Source organism: Centruroides sculpturatus, unplaced genomic scaffold (assembly GCF_000671375.1).
Source record: "Centruroides sculpturatus isolate CEXI.00-Female unplaced genomic scaffold, Cexi_2.0 scaffold1387, whole genome shotgun sequence".
Classification (NCBI taxonomy): domain Eukaryota; kingdom Metazoa; phylum Arthropoda; class Arachnida; order Scorpiones; family Buthidae; genus Centruroides; species Centruroides sculpturatus.
In genome coordinates, this window is record NW_019385651.1 from 119,309 (window position 1) to 133,926 (window position 14,618).

The window sequence follows — 14,618 nt, forward strand, 5'->3', positions numbered from 1 at the left end:
TTTTGCTCACAGCTGGATATATATATAATTATATTGTTGATTATAAGAAGAATATATAGATATTTAATGAAATAAAATTTATTTTATTTTATTTATTATATAGCGATATATAAATTTTAAATGATTAAATTGTATTAATCCAATTTTTCATATTCATCAAATTACAATATGCAAATATTCATACTCACTAGTTTGGCAGCTTCTGTCCAAGTTTTTGCTTTCTTTTTCCTAAGTCTATTATCCTTGCTAATTTCTTGTTGCATTTTTGTCATTTATACATTAAATAAAATCGACTACATCACATCTTTTCTTATTTTATATAAACTTCTTTAGTTTCAAAAGATTGAACGATTTCTTCTTCAGTCCGCCATCTTTGAAGGAAGGACAACAACGTCACGTGAACCGTGTGGGATTATTATATTGGTTATTGTAACATCCAATCATCTTGTTTATTTTAGATTTGATTGGTTTTTAAATTTTTGAAACGCGAACACGTGGCAATCAATAAATATATAGCAATTTCGATCTTTATTTTTTTCTACATTATTATAATTTACTTTTCCTATTACTAATATAGAAAATGTCTTTTATAATTTTTAAAATATCAGTATTTAATGCCATATTCTTTGATGTATTAAACTTAACTAATTCCATTTATCATTTATATCCTTTTTAATATGTATTTAATATGTTTATACTTATTAATTATATGTATTTAATATATTTAAATACATGTAAATAAATTTCCTTAAAATGCCTATTTGAATAAAGAATTTTATAAAAAGAGAAAATGTATTTCTTACTTTATTTAAAGTACTGTATGTTCCTTATTAATTAATTTTTATTAATAAAGAAATATTAAAATGTTATATATTAAATTGAGATTTAACAAATGTATAATTAATAATGTATATATAATATATAGTGTTAATTATATCCAAGTTAGAAAAAACAAATTTATTACATATATATAAATGTGTGTGTATAGTTATATATATATTCACACGTACTGTACAGTACACAAGTTCCAATTTTGGAAGTGTAAATATATATACTGTATTTACAGTAAAATGGACTGAAATAGAATTTCTCTTCATAATTCCTGAATAAACTATAAACTACAGATAAATTTGAATAAATTTAATTTCAGAAACACTAATAAAAAAAATTATAGATTGATCTACAATTTTTTCTATTAATATGACAAATCGTATTGATTTTAGACTTAAATCATTACAAATACAAATTAATATTGAGACATTTTATTATTTATAGAAAAATAATTAAATCTTTGCTTGTAGTTACAGTGCAATGTTTATATTTTTAAAAATTTTTATTGATTTAGGACAAAATATTTTATGTTTATTTAATTAATTTTGTTAGATTATGTAATTGATTAATTAACTACATGAAACATAATATTTAATAATAATAATATAACAAATTATAATAATTTAAAAATTAAATATGATTTATTATAATATAATAAAAAACTGCACTTTTCTATGTAATATCAATATAGAACTTAAAATTAAAGTGCTAGCTATTATTATAAGCCAGTTGGGAGTTAACTGTAGTATTCATGTTACAATTGTGCTGATTATTTACTCCTTTTTATTTAAATGATTCCCTTTAAAACTATGTATCTAAACAAATGTTACATTAAGCTTCTGTGTTGTTATTATTATTATTATTACTAATTCTTTCCACCCTAAGAGCACTAAGAACTTTTTTCAAGTCCATGATGGGTTCAGCCAGACCCTCAATGGGGTACTGAGTAGTGACATATGGATAGAAATATTTTTCTAAAATTTATTGTTTAAAATTTTAAAAAAGGGAGGCCAGAAAAAATCTCAAGTTCAAGGCTGTCAAAGTTAGATCCGCTCTTGCTGTCTGGTATTTGAAAGGCCCTACACAAAGTAGTACAAATTATTGATATAATAGTAAGCCAATATTGGATTTATTTTTTTTTTTTACATTGATCAATATTACAAATGAAAATACAATCATTAGCGAATTCTTCGTTTAAATAATCACAATAACAAATACTTCCAAGTTAAGTTAATCTGAATATTTTAAAAATTATGTTTATTAATTATACAGGCTTGCATTTTTTCGGTTGTATCATGTTTTTCAAGTTTTGGTAATGGACTCCTATGTATTTTTGTGCACTGAATCTAAAAATGACCTTAGTTTTTCTCCATCACATCGGAATTTTTCTAATCGCAATCTGTCAAAAGTGTCATATATCGAAGAAAATCAAAAATATAAGACCTACTGCCAGATTTAAATACATCGGAAATGCTGGCATCTGTCGGTTTACGATGAAAACAAGTCGTTCACATCATAAACCAGCAGATAGTAGGACTTTCGTCCTTAAACGTTTTAAATATCTCAACTGTCAGTGTTGGCGCAACCGTTGGTGCGTATCGTCCGCGATCAAACGTGTTGGTGTCGGCGGATAGCTGTAGACGCTTGAAAGCTAACATACAATGTTCGACATGGCGTCAAGAGGCTGTAAAAAGTCTGCAGATTCCTTTTGTTACATTTTGGTGAGTTAATGGTGTCAAGGCAAAAAAGGAATATAACAGCGTTCGTGCGGCAAGTGTACCTCGCGTATTTCGGTGTAAAAAAAGGAGATCAAGACAAAACTTGGGCACCTCACTATGTTTTCTATAGGCAAGCGCCAAATCCGACAGATGGCGCTGTTTTTGAGCCAAGATGGCTGCCGAAACAGGGTAAGGGAACGACCACGTACTTGTTCAGTGCCTGAGCCGATTCAGTTTCCGTCGGTGACGACTACTGCGAGGACCAAATGGAGAACAAATCATTGAATTTATGTCAAATTCTAGACTATATCGGCGACAGGAAACGTTGTCTTGTAGAAGGTGAAGCCGTTTTGGATGCTGGACACATCGTATTTTGTGGATTAAACTCTAACAACAACACCGAAGTTCACGTTGCTTTAGTGTTGCAATCTCAGATATTGGCATTTTAATACATCTTAATTACAGGGAGAATGCACGTGCAATGCGGGGCTGTCTGGTTTTTGTAAACATGTGATAGCATGATTATTACACGTTAACAGGTGAGAAGTATTTAAATATTATAAACTGTATACACCATGTTCCAATATAAGAACATAGTTTTATTTATCATAATAGTTAAAATTAGTGCCAATCTGAAGGCTACCCGGCTGAGTCATTCAACACTTATACAACATAGGTCAGTCAAAAGTTTGTAGCACACATTATGTTGTGTGTGTGTGCGTCTCATATATCCAAAACGGCTTCACCTTCTACAAGACAACGTTTCCTGTCGCCGATATAGTCTAGAATTTGACGTAAATTCAATGATTTGTTCTCCATTTGGTCCTCGCAGTAGTCATCACTGATAGAAACTGAATCAGCTCAGGCACTGAACAAACACGTGGTCGTTCTCTTATCCTGTTTCGGCAGCCATCTTGGCTCAAAACAGCGCCCTCTGTCGGATTTGGCGCTTGCCTATACGTGTGTTGAAGGACTGAGACAACGGTGAAATGGTAAAGAACATGCTTTCAAATTGAGCGTTCTGGTGATCTGGCGAGAGCCACAAATTCATACTGATGATTGTTACTTTTGTTCAACCGGTATTCACGGTTTCAATGTAAAGAAGACAGGACTTTACGTCCTGTCCCTCAAGGTCCAGACGTACCAGTGCCCATGCAACCAGAACATTTACCTGAAGTAGATGGTTCAGAAATTGAATCATGTGAAGAAACCGAAGATAACGAAGAGGAGTGAGAACCTGGCAATTCTGCACCACAACCATTTACACAAAGTGAACTGAACGAGTTGATTCGCGACTTACATCTGACCAGAGACTTCAGAATTGCTTGGTTCAAGGTTTAAAGATTTTGCTCACAGCTGGCGCTTCGTTTTCCTGGTATAGGTACAGAGAAAAAGATTTTATTCCATACTTTTTGGAGGAAGGAGACTTAGTATTTTGCAATGATGTGTGTGGACTGTTTAAGACATTCAACATTTTGTACGAAAGCACTGATTGGAGACTATTCATCGATTCGTCGAAACAAAGCCTTAAAGTCGTCCTGCTTCACAACGGAAACAGGTAAGCATCAATACCCATAGGGCATTCTGTACACTTAAAAGAACAGTACGACAATTTACAATTTGTTCTCCAGAAAATTAAGTACGACGATCATAAGTGGATCATGTGTGGTGATCTCAAAGTAATATCGATGATCCTTGGACAGCAAGGCGGATACACAAAGTTTCCATGTTTTTATGTGAGTGGGATAGCAGAGACAAGGAAAATCATTAGAGAAGAAAGAATGGCCACAACGACTTTCATTGGAACCTGGAGTAAAAAATGTGCTCCAAAAACCTCTCATCGAGTCGACAAAAGTTCTCCTTCCACCCCTATATATCAAATTAGGCTTGATGAAGCAATTTGTGAAAGCCTTACCAAAAGATGGTAAATGTTTCCAGTACATTTGTAGCAAATTTCCAGCCTTGTCAACCGCAAAACTAAAAGAGGGTATCTTTACGGGTCCGGACATTCGAAAACTTTGCAAAGATGGAAATTTTGAAAAAGAAATGAAAGTTGCTGAAAAAGAAGCCTGGGTCGCCTTTAAAGACGTAGTAACCAAGTTTCTGGGCAACAAGAAGGATCCTATTTTCAAGTCTATCATTGAGACGATGCTGCAGAAGTACCAAAATTTAGGCTGTTCCATGAGTTTGAAGGTTCATTTCTTACATACACATTTACACTACTTTTCTGAAAATCTGGGTGCAGTTAGTGAAGAGATGAGTGAGAGATTTCATCAGGACATCAAAGAAATGGAAAAGAGTTACCAAGGCAGATGGAATACTACAATGATGGTGGACTTGCTGGATGTTGCATCGAGATGATTCCAGAAGAACACATGCACAGAAAAGCCTGGTACAGAGCATGGCTGATCCAAAGAGACGTCGACACAACGACTAAAATGGTGAGTGTTTTATTTTCTATTTTCTATATTCTATTTCTATATTATCATTATATTATATTGTCTATTATAAGCCACAAAATAATACGTTTTATACGAAACAAACCTATTTCAATATGTCATTAAGTCTCATATTTGTGATATTTTTCGTCATATACCACATTTGGCACATTGCGAATTGCAAAAAATTCTTACGTGATGGAACTGAACTAAGGTCATTTTCAGGTTCAACACACCAAGATACATAGGAATCAATCATCAAAAGTTAAAAAACAGAACAATCGCAGGCTAGTGTTATTATTAATATATTTTTAAATATATAAAGTTAGATTTGAAACGAAAAAAGTATATATGTTACCGCTAAAGCTCGAAAGCCGTTAATGTGTACATTACCCAGCTAATCTGCAGATTAACTAGGGTGATCCGTTAAAGTTTCGAAAATCGTTCCATTTCTCAAATTACCTAGGTAATGTGCAAATGATCTAGGTAATCTGCACATTACCTACTAAGCACTCGGTAAACTGAAAATAAGATCTTTGCTGGAACAACAGCAACGTTTTTGTACGCTTAAATTAACATAATGTTATTTAATTAATTTTTGATATCTAAAGAATCAAGTTAATACAGTCAAACAATCGACAAATTAGTTGATAGAATCAATCATCAATCAATTAAAAAACTAATACAAAAAATCAAACGATTTAAAATATTATTATAATTAGGGAAATGAATTTGCAAAACATATGATAAAATTGTACTTACTTATTAGTGCAATCTAAAAATTAGTGACACTTTGAATTACGTAGCAACTGGTTTTCGCGACAAGCACACCTATTTGTGGTACACATAGATTTGCAGTCACATTTCTGAAACCCTGCCTAGTACCAAGGGATTGTTTTATTGCTGTTTGACGTAAACATATTTCTACAGAAGGGACATCTTCTTTCGTTGAAAATCTCTCTTCGCAAACACTGAATTCAGATTTTGTATACAATTGTTTTAAAATACCCGTTTTAGTACCAAGTTTATAAAAGCCATCGTCTGTTTTACTAAAACCACAGCTAAAATTGAGCGTGCATCCGTTTTTGCTCTGTTTTGTTCGGGAAGTAGTAGGGAAAGAAAATGAGAAAAACAAACTTTTGAATTTTAACGATATGGAAGCCGTTAATTTGCAGATTCCCTAGGTAAAATGCGGAAAACTCTTGATTCCGCACGTTAACGAATCATCCTAGCTAATCTCCAGATTAAATAGATAATGTAAACATTAACGACTTTCGAGCTTTAGCAGTAACATTTATACTAAGTTTAAGAAAATCTGTATACTCTTAAGAAAATCTGTATACTCGTAAATCTTATAATAAAATTAAGATGGTTGATAATAATAATAATAAGCTCAGAGCCCAAACGGTTAGAAGTTGAAAGTTGAAATTTGGTACACAGGGCACGCCATGAGAATGCACACTAAGAAGGGATTTTTTAGAAATTCTCCCGCGGGAAAAGGGAAAGGGTTAAGGATTACCCTGAAGAACTATGCTTGTACTGTACTATTTAGATGCGGTTTTTTGCGTTTTTGCAGGAAATTGAATACAGTATAATTTTAGACCCATCTAATTAGCCTCGAAAGAGGATGGGGCCCAATTCTTGCACCTGGTGAAAACGAGTAAGATCGGCTACATAACTATAAATGTTATCTTACGCAAGGTTTCATTACACCGAATGACCAATCTAACACATTTTAAAAATTCTTTATTCCTATAGTGGAATAAAGAATTTTTATTCCAGTAGAGGAATTAAATACTATAAAATAACATAGTAGAAGGATTAGAAGTAGAAATAATCTTAAATCTTTGCTGTTGTTATTTTTTGCCCGAGCAACGCCGGATTCATCTGCTTTTCTCAGTTCTATGTCCTTCAAATGGCGTAGTGATACTGTATTACGAATTGACGGTTTTAATTGTATCTTTCCGCTGCTCCCGGTGTTGTGCCATGTGGATGGCTTCATACATTGTATGTCCTGTAATCATTATTACTTGGTCTGCCCACCTAATCCGACATCTGCCTCTAGGGCGTTTGTCATTGATCTTCCCTTCTAGTGTAAAGTGCTCTATGGTCCTTCAAAGCGCATTGTGAAGTGGGCTTTATGTACCTAAGAGCTCTAATTCATTCAATGTGCTCCAAAGCAGTGAAATTCACCTACTCCAACTTCGCTGGGCTTTCAATTTATATGTAGCTCAGCTATGTTTCCTTTGTGCTTAGAAGATCTGCACAACATCAGCATAATTGATATACCTCAACCTTCGCTGGGCATTCGGCTTATTGATGGCTCAACCTTGTTTCTTTTCAATGAATATACACAACTATCTTCAAACTGTTTATAGACGTGTGTAGTAACTTTCAAACCACGAACTTTTATAAGGACTGTTCTGAACACTGATTTTACTTGGGTTCAAGTGATATTCACTGACACATAAAGTTCTGCTTAGAAATAAAGACTTTAAAGTACACATCTGCAATGTACTCCAAGAGCTGTTCTGCGCAGCTATAAACTATCAGTACTAAGCATTTATTTATATATTTATTTATTTTCTTTTGTTTATCTGAACATTATAATTCGTTTTGATAATTTTATTTATTCTAATATACGTCATAAGCGTATTTAAAATATAACTTATTTACTCATATTGTTTATTACTATTTATTACTATTTGTTATTATTGTATATGTATACAAATATTGGTAACTATATATATTTAAGAATATGTATAACTTCCTGGTAATGCTTTAGCGGGGCCGTGACATGTACCAAGTACTTAAATAAAAATGAATAAATGAATGAATTTCCTTCTAGAATTTGTTTCTCAAATCCATTTTTGCGTCTGGAAATATGTCCCAAGAAGCGAAAGTAGGATTTGTATATTTTAGTGGTAAGGCGTGTTGTGATTTTCAGTTGATTTGGGATGGAAGAAAATGTTCGGTGCTCCGTCCAATAGATTTTCAGCATTCTTCTATATGTCCATATTTCAAAGGAATGAAGTTTCTTCCGAGAAGTAGCATTTATGGTCCAGGTTTCTGAGGCATAAATAGCAATCGAAAAAATAAGCGTTCTTACGAGCTTTAGTTTATTAAAAATATGGATTGCAGAATCTTTCCAAATTTTAAATAATTTAGAGGTTGCATTGCGAGCGAAACAAATTCTGCGTTTAATTTCATTATCGCATCTTCCTTTATTTGTAAGAAGTGATCCAAGGTAAAGAAATTCATTCACTACCTTATAGCCTTCAATTTCCTTAGTCTGTGTCAAGGAACGATCAATTATCATAACTTTCGTTTTACTTCCATTAATCAGCAATCCATATTCCCTGCTCTCAGTTTCAAGACGTTTCATAATATATTCAAGTTCTGATTCATTGGATGCTATAATAAGTGTATCGTCAACGTATCTCAGGTTGTTAACTTTACGGCGCCCAATGGAAATGCCCCCGTCCCAGTTATCTAATACCCTTCTCATGATTATTTCAGAATAAGCATTAAAGAGTAAAGGGGAAAGAATACATCCCTGTTTTACACCAGCTTCAGATGTAAATGTATTAGACATAGTTTTGTTAACTCTTACTCTTGCAGAGTTATTCTCATATAAATTTCTGATCATCGAAATAAGATGGCGCGGGACTCCCATGTTCTGGAGAGCGGGCCCTAATTTGTGCCATTTTACACAATCAAAGTCTTTTGGTATAGTCTACGAAACAAAAGTAAGCTTTGGCATTAAATTCATAGGATTTTTCAATGATTTGTCGAGCGTTCAAAATTTGTTCACGATTTTCTTTACCAGGGATAAAACCCAACTGTTCTTCAGCTATTTCAGGTAATAGGAAGGGTTTCAAACGGTTATTAATTATTTGGAGCATTACTTTACTGGCATGGTTAATTAGGCGGATAGATCTGTAGTTACTACAATCTGTTGGTGCACCTTTTTATAAATTGGAATAAATATTGATTTACACCATTTCTCTGGCCATCTCTCAGATTTCCAAATTAAGGAGCAGATTTTATGAAATATGTCAACACCCAATTCTCCCATTGCTTTTAAAATTTCAGAGGTTATGTTGTCAAGTCCCGGAGCTTTGTGATTTTTTAATGTATTATGGCTTTTTCTACCTCTGATTTAAGAATAGATGGTTCAACTTCCCCTGTCCATCCATTCTGAAGTTGATTATTACCATTTGTTTGTCCAGTGTTTTTATAAAGTTTCTCACAATACTTCCTCCAGACATCAGCAATCCCTTCCGCATCAGTTATTATTTCATTTTTATCATTTTTAATTATTTGTGTGTGTGGTTTGAACTCTCTTGCTAGATATTTAACTTTATCGTATAGATCACGAGTCTGATTATTATTTACATGGACTTCAATTTCATTGCATATACCCAGGGTGGCCAAGCTCCTTGATAATCCGAGCCATTTTTCAAAATTTGAAATTTTTCGCGAGCCGCAATTAAATACGTATTAAAAAGGTATGCAAAAAATTCCAGATTACAAATTATATCCGTAGCAAGAGTGATACAAATTGTTTCCTCCAGAGCACAATGTCAACTGTTCATTGCAATGACAGTTTACAAATTCAAAATCGGTCTGGAGTCGGTCGATAACGGACGATTACGCCACTGTTTATGTTCGTTCGCGCAGTTTTCGATGAGTCATATCATTCTTAACTTGGACGGAAATGAAATTTGTTACAACGTTGCACTTAGTCTTTCATATTTGTTGTTAGTAATTTAAAAGACATTTTGAAACACATACGGAACGATAATAATTTTTTAAAATATAATAACACAAAAATGAAAAGGGAACTCGGATACATTTATCGAGAGCCACAAATAATCCTTCAAAGAGCCGCATGTGGCTCGCGAGCCGCAGGTTGGCCACCCCTGGCATATACTGTCATTTTTGTCTTTCTTACAAGCCTTTTTGATCTTTTTGTCTAGCTCTTTCTTCTTTTCATTTGCAACGATTGCTGAAGTTAATAATTTTTTTCCTTTCATCTATTAATTCAAGGGTACTATTTGTCATTCAATGTTTCTTTTTCTGTGGCCGATGTTGTCTGGTGCATTGTTGTACTCCAATTAAAATCCAACTTTTTGTTTGTGTTCATAAATCATCTGGGTTGTTTGTAAAGGGTGGAGGGTCTAAATTTCGGAGAGTCTGTTGAACTAGCTGGAGTCTCAAGTCTTGGGTTGATTTTTGATATTTTTGTTGTATGGAGTTTTAATGTTACTTCCGCTTTTAGTAGCTTATGATCAGAGTTTCAGAATGCTCCAGGTCTTACTCTAACATTTATTTACTGATGACCTCCATTTTGTTCTTATTAACAGGTATTCAATTTGGTTTTTATATTTATCTGTTGGGGAGGTCCAAGTAGAAAGACGCCGATAATGGTATTTGACCATGGTATTTGACCATGTTAGTTATTGAAAAACTGTTATCGATTGCAAACTAAAGGAGTCTATTTTCTCTCTTATTTCTGGTGCCCAGTCCAAATTGTCATATAATGCACCGTAGATTATCATCATTTTTTGTATTGCCTATCTTAGCATTAAAATCGCCCATTATTATCAATATGACCTTCTGTGGTATTTTTGTGATGACATTTTCAATTTGTGTGTACACTGTGTCCGCTTCATCATCTGAAGCAGCCAAAGTGGGCGTATAAACCTGAATAAATTGAAGTTTTACTGGCCCTGAATATATTGCAATTTTGATTATGCGGTCGTTGATAGTTTCATAGCCTTCCACAAATTTTGTTAGACATTTGTCAATAACAAAGGCCACTCCATTACGTCATTTTTGTTCGTACCTGAAACATATATCGTGTAGTCGATTTTATCAAAATGACCACTCTCTTTCCAATGTGTTTTGGAGATGCCACAAATTGGTATATTCTCTCGATTAAGCTCTCTTTCTACTATGTAGAGCTTTCCAGTCTGTAAAAGTCCTAGGGATAAATTTCAAGTCCCTAGGGATAAATTTCTCCTTAGATGTAATTTTAAATTTCTTCCAGATGCATATTTCGCCTGTGGTGCCTGATTGCCTACGTTCACACGCCCGGTAGCATATTTCACACCAAATGACCTGGAATCAGTTTGGTGCCGGTTGCTGACCGGATCGCCATCATAACATCAATACCATCATTGCTCATCCTCATTATAATATTCTCATAGGAAAATAATCAGGTGGTTTCCCGTTGCCTGCCTGATCCGTTGATTAAAAACGGCTTCGAAATTTTCGAACTTTTAAACTTTTAAACAAACTGGTTTGTCGTCCGGTTTTCCTATTCATCTGCTAGTAATTATATAAATTGTTACATTATTTCAAAATAATTTCAATGTTTCTTTGAAATATAATTAATGCCTCTTGAAATATGAGACTGTAGATTGTCTTATTACAGATTGCTTTACTAACAAGTAAAAATTACTTTCCTCTCATTTGAGAGAAATTATTTGACTTTTGGGAATATTCCGTCTATTACTAAGTACTAAACATTCCTTGTTATTCTTCAAATATTTGATTATTTGAGATATCAGTGTTCAATTTGGCTTTTTTTTTTACTCTTTGTTATTCAATACCTATTATTACATCTAGTGAATGCGATGTTTAATATTCATAATTATAACACAATAAGAGAACCAAACTAACTCTTCACATTTAGACAATATAAGATAAACAGTTCTGGATGCACGCCTGCTGCCCAAACTAACGCGCATAGTATCTTAGAATCGATGTTCACAGCCATCGAACTTCGATGCATTTGTACAGCACTAATGCCTAACATATTACTTGTGTTAAGTGATGCTTTATTGTACTTTACATTCCAATTCAGTGTTTGAGAAGGAGATATCCCATTGGTTGATGACGATTGGTTTTCCCTACATTTTTGCAATGATGGGCCACGTACGGTACATACTGCTGGGAGAGTTCAATTTAGAAACCATAAAAGGTTTTAATTGTAAATGAAAATTTTTTAACTCTTTCTGCGTTATGGGTAACTTACTAAAAGGTACTTTTTAGCAAGTCCATAATGGGTTCGGTCAGGCCTACAATGGGACGGGTTTGTGGTGAAGGATTGAGCTCGTCATAACTGGACCTACCATCCCGAAAAATTCCTGGTGTTTTTAAACCCGTCTGGGTCGATTCCAGATCTTCCAGAGCGGTAAACTGCCCCAAAAAAACCTAGATTCGCCCCTGATATAATAGAATCTGTTTGATATTGTGATAGAATGGTGGAAGTGTTTACGATGGCAGTACTGAATATTGAATATTTGTTGGAAAGGAAGTGAACGGATATGGATAATAGGAGCGGTGGGGAGGGTATGGATAGTTCAGGATACGAAGGGCGTCGATTCGCGCCTCGCTCGGACGGGCTGGCCACGTGGAGTTTTCCAGGTTTTCTCCACGTCTGTAATACCCCGTTCGCACCGAGCATTTCGATCTAGATTGTGACTAAGGTCGAAGCCTGTTCCGTGGTACGAACGCTCTCGACCGTTTCAATTTCGACTGAAACGAGGTTCAATCGCGATCGACCGGAGAGAGTTCTCGAAACTAGATCCAGTTATAAGAGAGATCCCACAATCCCACGCGAGCGAGAAAATACAAGATGGCTGCGGAACACTTGTCGGGCTATCGACAGAGAAATAAAAAAGACATCTGGAGAGACGACGACATCTGTCTATTATTAGATGTATGGCAAGAAAAAGTATTTATTTCTAACCAAAACTTCTATTTTGTTTGTTGGTGTTTGTGACTTACTGCTTAGTTACGTCAGTTTTATGATCGCGTGTAATAGCCAGGTTCTTCTCGAGCGGACAGCCTGCGCGGACAGCACGACGTTCGACTAGCGACAGTCACAATCCAGATTGTAGGTAAATCGAGATCGAAGTGAGTCGTGGATTGTGTGCGAATGTAGTATAACGCCTAAATAGGGGCCAGTTCTCCTTAAAAAGACCTCCCGGAAGGCATCCCCCTAGGCAGATCGCCCAAGTGTTGTGTTGCCAAGACTTAACAAAACAAACAAACAAACGTAACATTAAAATGAGGCAATGTAATGAAAAAACTTTTTCATTTGGTCTATCGACTCTTCATTGTCAAATAAGATTCATGGAATATATTCTTTACATAGCGTATCGAATGGATATTAAAAAATGCCAATTGCGCGAGACGGAAGAGAAAGAGTCAGTATCAACGAAAAAGAAAAATATTATTGATAGATTTAGAACCGAAACTGGTTTACTTCTGGATACTCCAAGCAAGGTGGTAGAAACACCAACGACGGTAATTCGGCAAGATTTTTTTCGAATGCCACTCTTATTGCAGAGATAACCGGTGTTAACAAGAACCTAATAAAACGATTTTCGGTTATATGACAAGCACTGGCATCCGGCTACAAAATCGATACAAACAAATTCGAAATCTACACGAAGGAAACAGCGGAGTATACGTGACGCTTTATCATTGGTATCTCATGCCAGTCACTCTTCACAAAGTTTTAATACGCGGATCAAAAACTCGTTTCTCGTTTCAATAGAACAATTGTCCAAAGAAGTGCAAGAAGCTAGAGACAAGGAATTTAAAAATTTCGTGAGAGTTATTCCCGAAAAACGTCTAGAATAAACACTAGTATGGATTTATAATAGATTGTAAATCCATATTAGTGTTAATTATAAAATAAACACTTAAATTTTACATAATCTTTTAATTTCTTTGGATCCTCTCATTACAAGCCTTAGATCACTTGGTATAAAGGAAAAACTCCGATAACCGCTAACGTTTTAAAATTATTAAAGCACCGAGCGTGACCTTAGTACAAGAGAAATCCGAGTCAAACTCGGAATGTGACTTTGATATGTAAATTTTTAGTTGATACGATATCTAAGTAAAAAATTTTTATTATAAAAATGAATTTCACCAGCCTATATACTTAAGTCCTGCTAGAATCGTCTCACGACCCACTGTGGGCATCCTCAAGTAGGTTCTCCCACATTATTGCAGCATGCCTCATTTTTTAACTTTACGGGCGACGACAGCAACAGTAGAACAAAGTTTTTCAAAACTAAAATTAATCAAAACTTATTTAAGAAGCAGCATGTCACAACACTGTCTTAGCTCTGGCTATTATATCAATTGAATAAACAATAGCTTGTCAACTTGATCTGTAAAAAATAATTGACCGATTTGCAAACGAAAAAGCGAGAAAACAACAATCTTGAAGTTTTTTAAATGTATTATTATGTACTTGTTATGAAACTAAACTTGCATAAATTTTGTCAATACAATTTATTTACTATGTAGTAAATATTATTAGGTACTCCGTACTTAAATAATTATATTTTGTTTTATTATTATACTAGCAGGTGGGCCCGGCGTTGCTCGGGCAAAAGTAACGATAACTAAGATAAAGATTATTACGTTACAGTCAACCTTACCCGTTTTCACAGAATGCAAGAATTGGGTTCCCTTGTTTCCAGACTAATTAGAGAATTTTTAGATGGGTCTAAAAATATGTTCGATTTCCCGCAAAAACGAAAAAAACTGCATCTGCGTATTGCACGTCGCTTTCTCTTAACAATTCCATTGTTACGTA

At 34.4% G+C, this 14,618-nt stretch overlaps 2 protein-coding genes across 2 annotated transcripts in view; one reads left to right on the forward strand and one right to left on the reverse strand.

The window, feature by feature from the left end:
• The window catches only part of LOC111640886 (putative Polycomb group protein ASXL2), a 101,361-nt gene extending 100,984 nt beyond the window's left edge, over positions 1–377 (reverse strand). The window contains exon 1 of the mRNA XM_023386967.1: positions 189–377. Coding sequence (XP_023242735.1) covers positions 189–272 — 84 coding nt within the window. The 5' untranslated portion in view covers positions 273–377. The remainder of the gene's footprint in view (positions 1–188) is intronic.
• Positions 378–4,906: 4,529 nt separating this feature from the next.
• Positions 4,907–14,618, forward strand: part of LOC111640888 (12 kDa FK506-binding protein-like) — a 75,719-nt gene continuing 66,007 nt past the window's right edge. The window contains exon 1 of the mRNA XM_023386969.1: positions 4,907–4,990. Coding sequence (XP_023242737.1) covers positions 4,907–4,990 — 84 coding nt within the window. The remainder of the gene's footprint in view (positions 4,991–14,618) is intronic.